Source organism: Ammodytes marinus (assembly GCF_949987685.1).
Source record: "Ammodytes marinus genome assembly, chromosome: 20".
NCBI classification, from domain to species: Eukaryota; Metazoa; Chordata; class Actinopteri; order Uranoscopiformes; family Ammodytidae; genus Ammodytes; species Ammodytes marinus.
The window spans coordinates 7155940-7167966 of record NC_137224.1 but is presented as its reverse complement, the minus strand read 5'-3'; the positions used below and the strand labels follow the sequence as shown (position 1 = coordinate 7167966).

The following is a 12027-nucleotide window of genomic DNA, read 5'->3' as shown; positions in this document are numbered from 1 at the left end:
ATGCACAAAGACGCTCCACAATGGCAGCTAAATCATACGAAACAAAACCAAAACCATACAAAAACATTTGCAGGTTTAAAGCGAGGGTGAAAAGGTGTGTTTGGTGGGCTGTTTTGAAGGATGAAAGAGTGTTGGCATTGCGGATGTGAAGATAGATGGGAGTCGCTTCTGCCTCTTAAGAAACCATTTTCACACCTCCAATTAAACTCAGATTTTTTTTTTATCCATATGCTAAAGCAAAAATGAGTTCAATCAGATTAGCGCACTGTGTGACTGAACATGGTAATCATTGTGACCTGAACATAGTCACACATCTTGACCTTTTTCTTTCTGACTCATTGCATCTCAAGAGTCAAGCAGGAAGAGAAAATAACACTTTGTGGTAGTGAAGGGTTGTAACTGCTCCTCAAGATAATTGTTCGTGATGACCCCTCATTTGTCTTCATTTCCTGTGTGTAGTGTCTGCTCCTTCCTCATACACGACAATATCAAACATTCTCTTGGGATGTCAATATAGATTGGTTAATCACCGCTTTGGTCCAGATTGTAATATCTCAGCTATCAGATGGATTTTCCTCACATTCTCAGGAGATCTCTGGGCACTGAAAGATATATTCTACCAACTTTTTTAAAACATTTTTAAGATATTTTTTTGGCATTTTCCAGCTTTCACAAGGTAAACATAATATCTACTAAACATCTGCACGTCAGAATTGTCACTGCATCCGCTTGCATGTCTGTACTACTGTATTAAACTGTACTTCCAAAACTGAATGAAGATTTTTCTTTAGCCATCTACATGGTCCAGAGAAAGTTGTGCTATTTTCCTTCAATAAAAGGTGCTTTTTTAACTGACAAAGTGCATTTCAGGGTAAAAGAAATGCCAGCACCTTACACTGAACTCCTGTTGATCCATCTAGATTTGTGGCTTTTGCACGACTTCAAGTTAAAGTTAAAGTGAGTTAAACGGGGCCTGCCCCAGGCATACAAAAGACACATGACTGATTCTTGAGAAAGTCAGAAACTCAAGCCAGAATCCCTGTCTATCTCTTTCAGTGGCATCCCTCATCCCTGAATATCTGTTGGCAGTATGTAGGTGTGGCCGGCGCTAAGTGCCCTGCAGTTATTTGGTCTCATCTTTCGCCACCTTTTCATCCACAGGGTCCTTATTGCATATGCATGGTGTCCTGGTCAATGTGTTAAATATTAATGATGTCGCCCCAGCATATTTTTTTGAAGGGCGTCCAGAATATCAGTACACCTATTACTGCAGATGCAGTGCTGCAGACCAGGCAAATGTGAAAAAGGCTTTTTTAGTCCAGTGTGGAATACATTACAATGAATTCTGATGGGTTTTAAAGACATTATTATATCTTGCTTTTTAGCTTGTTTAATTTTTGGGAAAGACACATAGGCAGCGACTGACATTCAGTAATCCGGTGTTACATTGCTGCTTAACACATCTGCGTACAGTATATCTCTTGGAACCTCTCCAGGGCTCATTGCTCAAACTGCAAAGGCCTGAACTCTTAGCTGCATGTGACAGAAAGGCTGTGGAAGAATGCCCGATATTGAATACAATACCTCTTGTTTCCCCTCCTCCTCCAGTCTCAGAAGCAGAATATTGATCTGACCAGGCAAGCAAAGTTTGCCTCCACACCGGCGTTTGCCCTCTTCGTGACTCTAAAGAACGTGGTGTGTAAGATCGGCGAGGACGCGGAGGTGCTCATGTCACTCTACGATCCGTTGGACTCCAAGTTTGTCAGGTAAACCAATGGCCGCATATTCACTTTTCTTTTAGTAGTACTGTTCTAGCCTTTACCTATTACTGTTGTCGCACTGACAGTTGATTTCCAAGTTCGTGTCTGTTGCTAGGGGAAAAGTGTTATCTACTTTTTCTTTGAACAGCAGCCTGAACTGCAAGCCGTGCAATCAAATAACTATCCAGGCACAGTGGCACACCCATAGCATGCAAGGACGTAACCTGAACAAGTCAGGGAATTGCTGTTGTTTTAGGATTCTCACAGCAAAGTAGAGCAGCTCCAGTGTGCAATGTTTATTTTTGCATCCAACATCGGTGAAACATTTTGTTTCCCAAAGCAGTGTCTGTATTACCATTCTGATGATTTAAAGGCAACTTATGTTAAAGGTGGGTTCAGCGATTCTGGTCACGCTGTCTGACAAAACACAGTAGACACAGTACAAAGAGATAACGGATCGTATGTAGATATTCACTGTTTTTGAGGAAAAGTGACTTTGACATCAAGCGTTCTCCAGTAACGCTGACTCCACCTTTTGATGCAACTGAACTGATTGCCTCAATTCACTTTATCAAAGATGTTTACCGCTAACTCTAACCCATGACGTGAATATGAGAAATTGCTAAGACAGGTCATAACACAGTTCTTAATGTTTTGTTCTCCCTCATAGCGAAAACTACCTGGTAAAATGGTCAAGTTCAGGCCTGGCGAAAGACATAGACCAGCTTCATAATCTGCGGGCGGTCTTCACGGTGAGTGTGTTTTGCTTTTATGTGTGTGCCCCTGCGTTTGTGTGTGTCCACTGTTTACCCAGCCATGTTATGAAGCACTTGGGAGCCTGTTTGCGGAGCCTGTATTTGTTAAGCTCTCTCAGAAAGAGCCCCCAACTCGCTGTATGTATTTACAGAGGCAGTCACCTCTATCTAATTGGAGCCCAAGGGCGGGAAGGGTCAACGTGCCCCCAGAGGGATCACTTTGGGAGGCTTTGCCCACAGGAAATGAGTCTGTGTGGACACAATCACAGATTTTGCTGAAGCAATTTGTGGTGGAAAGTTTGCCCTTAACACAAACTCGCTCTACCAAAGAAAGTGCTATTCATTGATCACTAGTTGTTATGCACCGTAGCAATGCTGTACCCCGACTGAAGGCTTTTGCCAGATGGGGCTTTATTCAAGTCTTACAAGGCAACCGCATCACCAGTTTTTCCATAACCTTTCTATTTTTTTCCCCTCCTTAGGACTTAGGCAGTGAAGATCTGAAGAGAGAGAAGATCAGCTTTGTGTGTCAGATAGTCAGAGTGGGGCGCATGGAGCTGCGAGACAACAACACCAAGAAGCTGACGTCAGGACTGAGAAGGCCCTTCGGAGTGGCAGGTAAAGAACACTGGGATAACCGCTTGTTCCAAAAGCAGCTGCAAGACGTACTTAATACTGACTCAGATGTAACCTTTAAAAAAATAAAGTTTGGACCTTTCTCTCTTAAAATATCTCTGTTTTAATAAAGTAAAGGTCCTGTAGTGTAGTAGGTAGTCCGCGTTCCATAAAGGCTCAATCCTTGTCGCAGCATACCCAGGTTTGACTCAAGCCTGGGTCGTTTTCTGCATGTCATCCCCCTCTCTCTTTCTCTTTCCACTCTATCTCTTCAGTTGTCAAATAAAAGGTTTAATATTAATAGAATATCTAGAAGTAAAGGTGAGGGGAGGGGTAGACAAGGGAGGGGTAGACACGGAGCGTTTTCATGTAGCTTTTTCACCTCTAGATGGTGCTAAGATACACCTTAAGAGCACACCACAACTTAAAAGTCAGATCTAAGATTTGCTTTACAGACCGCTCCTTTTTCAGTGCTTTTTGTGACCAGTATTTGGTTATGGAAACCAAGAGTTGACTTGATTTCACCTGAAATATGCTCAACCCCTTCATTAGTGCTTATTGAAGAAGAGCTAACATTGTCTGCTCTCACTCCCTGTAGTGGCCTAGCCATTCAGTTACCTGTGTCTCTTTTGTTGTCGTGCTGCAATCTGCAGCCCTTGATGTTTTAACCCTCTCTCCTTGTTTTTCCACAGTAATGGATGTCACTGACATCATAACGGGCAAAATGGACGATGAGGACAAGCAGCACTTTATCCCTTTTCAGTCGTAAGTGGATTGTTCCGCCGCACAAATTACATTCATACCAGAGGAGAATAGACTTGCATTAAGCTCTGCTAGTGTTGCATTAAACACTAAAGCTGATTTGGTTCTGCTCTTACACCTACATCCATTATTTTGAGTTTGTACAGTATGTCAAAGACACATTGGCTGTATTTAAAAAAAGTCCTTGACACCTGATTAGCAGAGGTTTCAAGAGAGTAGCGCTCCCCTCCTATTCCCTATTGACTCAATTAAGGCAATCTCATTAACTGCTGCCATTCTCGCAGGACTAGAGTACAAAGCCGGAGTAACCTTTTCCTTAACGTGATTTCCCCGCATAATTGGAAATGCTTCAGATTCGGGCAGTTTAGCTGGCAGATCACCTCACTTAAAAGGTTTTATCTGTGAGCATATATCATGGAAACTAGAGGCCTTCCAAGTGTGACGAGAAGAACGGGATGTAAAAAGGGGGTTATTTATGTCCAAGTGTGAATATTAACAGATGAATTCTGAAGTGGAAGTTCCTCGAACCACATTATTGAATATGTTTGCAAGGCCAGCAAAGGGGCAGTAAGTGAAGGAGCCTTTTAAAGAAAGGTTGTATGATATAGTGCAGTCTTTTGGATAGACTCCTCCTGGCAGAAATGGGAATGGCTTTCAGGAAATGGACTAGATAGATTGAAATCTTGCTGAAATGGCTTGTTGCTCTTGTGTTTCCCAGACACTCCTTCATTGTAACCGGGTCAGAGTTGACATCATCTTTTGGCATGTTGTCTGGAATCAAACCAACTTGTATTTTGATTATGCATTTGAAGCAAACAACTTAGGTTGTGCTGAAATGATCCATAATATCTGACTGTCCTACATGTGTCCAACTCAAAAATGTTATCATAGCAAATTTGCAGGGAAACCTTTCCTTGATCCTGTTGTCTAACACTGTTCTGTCCCGGGAATGAACTTCTCTTGTCCCTTATTCTACTTGCTTGGACTATTTTTGGATTCAAGGTTGGGGGAACTGAGCGACAAAGATCCTCTATTGCCTCCTCCATGCTGACATCACCACTCTCTTCTACTACATGCTCTTTCTCTTCTGCAACATCTTTCTCACAGCGGCCACACATGTGGTGCCTCCTAGATTTCATCTCTTACTTTCTTAGCTCTTCTTATGTACGTCCACTGTCTCAATTCATTTCAATCAATCTTGCAGTGTCTACACGCAAAGCCCTGCAGAGTACAATCCAGTAAAATTTTAGTTTGCGTTCTCACTTAAGCATATTTGGATAGCATTTTCCTTGGATTGAGTGTAGGCCGGAATTTATAGCTTACAGGTAGTAAAGGTGCAGTGTGTAAAGGGACTTGGATTTTTTTTCTGAACAGACTGGGTTGATATGAAATATAATGTTCATAAGTATGATTTAATTAGTAGTTGCATGTTGCACTGTCATGTTTCTACCGTAGCACAGACCGGACAAACTAAACAGCCCTAGATATATAGTGGGTGTCCGCCAGCAATGCACCTGTCGGAAGACAAAGGACTGTAGAATAATTAACTAAATAGATCTTCACCTCATCACTTTATATTGTTCACCAAAATATATGGTATACACACTGCACCTTTAGTCTCCTGCTTTGAAATATTTTCAAGACAGACGGCCTGCAGGTCAAGCTCCCTGCTGCTGACTGGGCATTATTTCCTAAACGATGGTCTCTCTGTGTGTGTCTTCCATTACCCATCCTGCTTCACTGTTAACTGCTAACAAGCGGCTTTGTGTCTGTCATGGTATATACGCATCACTCTTCGGTGTGTGTCTCTCTCCCCCTTTCCTCCATCTCCCTTTCATCCCACTCCCTTCCTCACAACCATGACTTTGTGGCTATTCTACTACACTCCTCTTTCTCCTCTTCCTCTGCCATCCCTCCTTCCCGTTGGTGTTTGCCTGTTGTGTGCACACTGCAGGCTAGCGTTGGATGACGCCATTCGCCACAAGCAGCTGAACATCTCCCGTTTTTCACCCAGGGTGGCGGGGGAGAACGACTTCCTGCAGACGGTCATCAACAAAGTTATCGCCGCCAAAGAGGTCAATCACAAGGGCCAAGGTACGGTGCACGGCTCACACACACAAGAACACTACTGACAATAAGATGTGGTTCTTATATATGTTAGAAAAGGATTTAACTAAATGAAAATGTGGATTTGAAAATGGTCTGCTGTAATGATTATGAGGGTTTTTACTCACAGAGGGGGACCTCACACACCTGTATCTTTGATATATTTCTATAAACCAGTGTTTTGTGACATATTGCCTTCTTCAGGAAACTCAGCAATGTTATATCTGTCACAATGTTAATAGGATCAAAACAAATCTACTGTACCTGCATAGCAGCTGTGCCCTTTTCTTTCTACAAAGTACCGTGCCACCTAACATACTGGCAAGGCGTTGCATGTGTTCATAATGCTAATAAGAACATAATTCTTTGTCAAGTGCTCACACTATAAAGCACTTCTTCTCCTACTATAAATAGTTGCCCTCATCTCCATGACTACATGAGCTAAATCTAAAGTAATCCAGCTGTTAATTAAAGCTGGTGGTGACTCTTCTTCTCCAAAGACTAGATCTTGTCAGTGATGTGACGTCTGTGGTATAAAAAGACAACATAAGCCGTGGGAGGGATTTGTGCTGGTAGCGAGTGAAACAACATGACAGCCTCTGTGGTATTGTCATGCCCTATGAAGATGTACTTGGGATAAATGTCAGGTCTGCTCCGGCCCTGGCTGGGGAGAAGAGCGCAGTGCTGAGTGCAGCTGTTTTCGATCACGCTCGCATATCAAAAAGCGCTCCCCCGGCTTGGCTAGAGATGTGTCGCTCATAACAATATGGGGCCTGTACACTGAAAAGTCAGTACACTTTCAGGGTTCACTTTGGTAGTCGCCTGTGAGCAGCACGACTGCTTTAATTGGATGACTTGTTCCTATTCAAGTTCAGAAGTAGGTGTCTATGCTGCTCGGCTTTTTCCCCCAGAGAATATTAAGAGGGAGTGTGTGGTTTCAATACAGAGCTGATGCTGCTGCAGTGTCTGCAGAAAAGAAGAAGAAGAAGAGCAGATCAGCCACTGGTGTTAAATTGTTATGAAATATGACCCATGAAAGTTCCCCCTAAAGGCCCTTTTGTTTCAGAATTATTCAAGAGCCACAGAGTTTTCCTCTCAAGCGTCGCCGTCTCAGGGTTTTCAAAGACCAATTATTTAAGTCTTGCAATTACCGGACAATTTAAATATTCGACCATAAATGTCACTTAATCCCACACGAAAAAAAGTGAGAGTGCTTAAAGAAGAAATATGGGGCCTTGGGAACATTATCATGAATTCTGCAGTGGTACAGAAAATATGTTTTTCTCCAAATTTCCCATTTAGGGTATCGCGTGTTTCTTTGTTATGGCTGGGGAAAAAAATACATTCCCCCCCCCCCCAAAGTATTGGAGCACATAAGTAGCACTTTTATTTGAGCAGAGGTTCTTGCAAGCTTTTTGAAAATACACTATTGATATTTTATGTCACCAATAGGAACGGCAATAGCACACAAAGGAAATGCAATGTGCTCAATATACAGGTCACCAGAGTGAGATTTTGAACTTCTTATGCATACGATCATATGCCCTTTTCCTCTATTATATTTTCCTAATCACGTCCCTGAGACAGCGGAAAGCACAAGCAGAAATCAATTTTTTTTGTACTTGTGGTAGTTTTATTCTCACACTGTCTTTTTCTCACGTTATCCCTTGTCTTTGAATGCATCACCACCAGGCCTGTGGGTGACACTCAAGCTGCTCCCTGGAGACATCCATCAGATAAGGAAGGACTTCCCTCACCTGGTGGACCGATCGACAGCAGTGGCTCGAAAGATGGGCTTTCCTGAGATCATCATGCCAGGTTGAGTGTTTTATGAAGCTTTACCTCAGCTGCCTATCTGCTGAAAGTACCAAAACAACACCTACTTTTTTCAGAAAGTTATTTAGAATTAAGATGTACTTGTTTAGAGAATGTGAGTGGAAGAGGAAAAGAACACATTATACACTTCATTAAAGTTTGATTTGCACATTAGTTATTTAATGAACTGAAGCAAGCCCACAAAGTATATAGTGCAAAATATCTTATGCTACCTAAAATGTTATTAGGTATGCAGAATCTTGAAGGGGCTACGAGGAGCTTTCAGTTTTTGTTTATTCTAGCGCCCCCTTTGGAAAAAAGAAATAGTGTTTTTACTGCGCCAGCTGTTGTTCCTGGCTGAGTGTACCCCATGACAAAGGCATTAAGAAAAACTATATAAAAATAGCAATCTTTGCACTGATGGTCTCGTTTGCTGTTAAATCTCATTTATGATCATCTGAGGAAAAATCAGACTGTTTCAGAAATATTTTTAAAAGTTCCTCTCTTTTAAGCTCTATGAAGACTGTGAAAATCTTTTTTTTTTTTACTGTTTCCTTAAAGGTGACGTGCGAAACGACATCTACGTAACTCTGGTGCAGGGTGATTTTGACAAGGGGAGCAAGACCACGCCCAAAAACGTGGAGGTGACCATGTCGGTGTATGACGAGGACGGCAAAAAGCTAGAGGTACAACTGAGGAATGTTCACTTACACAGAAAACTTTTTTTGTATTCTTCCGTCGGTTCAGCACATTCCCATCATTCAAAACACTATAAAGTGCTATGGCTAGATCGGCCTCTCGGTAAGTCTGTGATTTACCGGGCTTTCTTTAATCTCACACAGCTCAGCACGCTGCTTAACTGACCAGGACTCCTATAAAGCAGTGTGATACACAGAGCCCAGACTGTGCTCCGTTTGCCACCTGCCCCAAAAAAAGACAGAATGCCATATTGGTGCTTTGCGGTTGATTGACTGGCCCTCCAATTTTGCTCAACACTGCAGGAATGAGCCTGTATCATTGTCAGAGTCGGTTACAGACCAAAAGCATGCAAACAGGCAATGGTGGGCACTGTATAGTTTTAAAAGTTTCAAGTGATGAAAGCTATTAAATCAACATTTGCCATGTGGTATAATTGATAGAGAAGTCCGGTCCCTGTCTATTTGTCTATGAGCAAGCTGTCTCAAGATGCTGCCCATTTATTTGGAATACATTTGCAGCCCTTGGCACAGAGATCAGTTCATTACATGTAATTGATGTTCAGCAATTAACTATTTTAATTTCAGTCTACCTGTTGAAGGCCTTCACAGGGAAATCCGACATCTGGGTTTTGCAACTTAACACCATTAATTACATCGAATTTCTCTTGAAAGAAAATCTTTATGTTGGCTGCCAGTGCGAAAGTCGGAGAATGTTTAATGGACTTTGGCTTCCAAGTGCTGTCTACTTTAAATCATATGCCAACCCATCAGTGTCTTATGTCCTAAGAAAGCCTCTGTTTCATCTTCTAGCCTCTAGCCAGTGACCCCTTTTACTCCGATGTTTCATTATTGTCAACCCCTGCTTGACTTTACAACTTGTTCTCCCCGGGCGACCACTTAATGGGGAATATGAGCGCTTTAGAGCAGTAAAGAGACATGACAAGGCTGCGATTAAAAAAGGGGGCATAAGGTGTGTGTCAATGTAGATTTTTTTAGGAAGTCGGTTTTTAGAGATCTTGTGTGTGGTTGCATTGATATTTTGTTGCATATCATAAAATATATTTCTTTTGTATAAAACAAATCTAAACATTTTACGGAACAGATGTTTCTATGGGAAAAATATACAGACACAATATTATTTGTAATATAAACACGTAACTGATCTCAAAATTGACAATTGCATGAAATGATGACTGTCATGTCTCACCTTTTAAGTTATATAACATTGTGCAGGCATTAATACTATTCTATCCACATTCAGTATGCTTGTGTACTTTGGTTGGAGGGTGAAAAGTTACATGGACTAATGATTGAGGAGTGATTGCAGATGACAGTTTCCTGGTCACGGGAAGGCCTCCTGCAAACAGCGAATCAGAAGAGAGCGCTCTTACCCTTGGCTGCCATAATTATACACATTAGTCTTAGATTGAGAGGCTGTGTCTGTGATTTGGCCCAGTAGGCAGAGGAAGCTTAAGGATCCGCTGTGATTAATACTATAAATGCAGTTCTGAAGTAGCAGCATTCTTTAGTGTTCTTGACTTCTGTTGAATACAGACAATGCTGGGTCGTCTTAAGTAGTCTAATTGTGACTATTTTGTAAGTTTGGCTATTAGAGTATTATTTGTCATGCATCTTTTAAATTTCTTTTGATAAATATATTTGTATACCATATCATCAGCAATTTTATTCTTGCTTAGAATTTGAATGTCATGTCTTCAAGTCAATTTCAAGCATCTACACAAGTAGCTATACTGTGTATTATAGTACATTTGTTGAGTTTGGATAGGCTGTTGCATCTACAGTGCAGCAATTAAGTTTGACTGATCTGCTCTCATAGTCAGTATAATAGTAACTATGGGGGTCCTGGCCAAGCTTCCTTAGCAATGCTTGAGCTTCTTCCACCATCTTTGTCTTGCATGTTTTTTACAGAAAAGCTCAATCTCATCGTTTCCGTCCTCCGGGGAACAGTGGTGATTGGTTAAATATTTCCTCTTCCTTCTCGACTTTAATTGGCTGAAAGGAAATTGTGTTTCTTTGATTAGAGCCGCTGTCACTTCCTGTTTGTCAGTTTGATGACTGAAGCGGCTTTGGCGTGAGATTGAATCATAGAAACATTCTCTTTTTAATTCACCCTAACCCTAGATTTTGGGTCACAAGAACTGCTACTGCCTCCAAATATATATAAATATATATATATTTGTTATAGCTTTACTTACAAGTTTACTTTTTCATCCTTCCTTTCTCTGTCTCTCTGGTAACAAACACAAACACACACCCAAACCCATCTCACCTCGGGCCAGACCTCAGTCATTTCCACCTCTTCCTCTCTGAACTCTGAAGCCGCCATAGATCCCGGCCACTTTGGTGAAGGGGCAAAGTTTTCTAGATCGAGCACCTGCCACCCCCCCACCCCCCAAATCTGCTAAGTGTTGCCTGGGGGAGACGGGGCCTGTTATTCCTCATAATTGCTGGTTGTCAGAAGCCATTAGTGTTGGAGTATTTTAGCAGCGACCCACGAGCAGTCCAGGGAGTCAGCTGCTACAGTGGGAGGAAATAGGTAGTTAGTCTAGCTGAGCGTATAGATGATAGAAAACAAGGCTTCGAGAGCCATCCGCTGTCACTCCGTCCCTCGTGCCAAAATCCCCCAAGGAACACGCGCAGTATTTTACGTACGCACCCTGACCTGTTGTAGAAACTCTGGGGACCCGCTGTGAAGACCAATTTACATGGTTGGATCCATGAGCACCAGCTGCTCTGCTTCCCCATGCACCTGGTGTCCCTCCACTCTGCTGCACGGGGAGCTATACTGCCACTCCTTCTTAAATAATTCATTTCTAATTCATTTCTTATCTGACCATGCTGCCCTGGGACTGGCAGCCAACAGGCAGGTGCTTATGCATAAAGTGCACCTGGAACATTTAAAAAGGCCATTCTGCTGGATGTAAGGCCTTCTGCTCCAGGTACTACATTTTAAGGAATTAAGAGTTAATGTGTCCATTTTCCCATATGCTGCGAGGTGTGCTAATGTTTTGACAAGCAATTATAACACAAGGGACCACAATAGAAATAAGCCTTTGGGCTTTTTTGTGTCATCCCTGACGATTGATGTATTTTTAATGTATGACACAGTGCTGTTCATATTTTATATCAAAATGGTCAAACATAATCAATCAATCAATCAACTATAAGGATGTTGCCACTTTGAATGAAACTACCGCTTAGGTAACATTGCCAGTATTGCCGTATTACCACTTGAATTATTTGATAACTTGCTCTCTCTGTGTCCTCATCTAGAATGTAATCTTCCCTGGAGCCGGAGATGAAGGCATCAATGAGTACAAGTCTGTGATCTACTACCAAGTAAAGCAGCCGCGCTGGTTTGAAACGATAAAGGTGTGTGTCTCTCACCTCATCCTTACCCATTTATTTCTTGTTATCCGGAGTTTTAAATTAAATGTGATAACATTGGCTGCAATACCAAACCTTTGATGTCATTCTTAAATTCATTATTCATCT

The 12027-nt window shown here is 41.9% G+C and overlaps 1 protein-coding gene across 1 annotated transcript in view; it reads left to right on the top strand.

The window, feature by feature from the left end:
• Positions 1–12027, top strand: part of dock1 (dedicator of cytokinesis 1) — a 172877-nt gene that overhangs the window by 22668 nt on the left and 138182 nt on the right. The window contains exons 8-15 of the mRNA XM_080049354.1: positions 1609–1766; positions 2431–2512; positions 2998–3133; positions 3823–3895; positions 5907–5986; positions 7691–7816; positions 8375–8499; positions 11806–11904. Of these exons, the coding sequence (XP_079905480.1) occupies positions 1609–1766; positions 2431–2512; positions 2998–3133; positions 3823–3895; positions 5907–5986; positions 7691–7816; positions 8375–8499; positions 11806–11904 (879 nt within the window). The remainder of the gene's footprint in view (positions 1–1608; positions 1767–2430; positions 2513–2997; positions 3134–3822; positions 3896–5906; positions 5987–7690; positions 7817–8374; positions 8500–11805; positions 11905–12027) is intronic.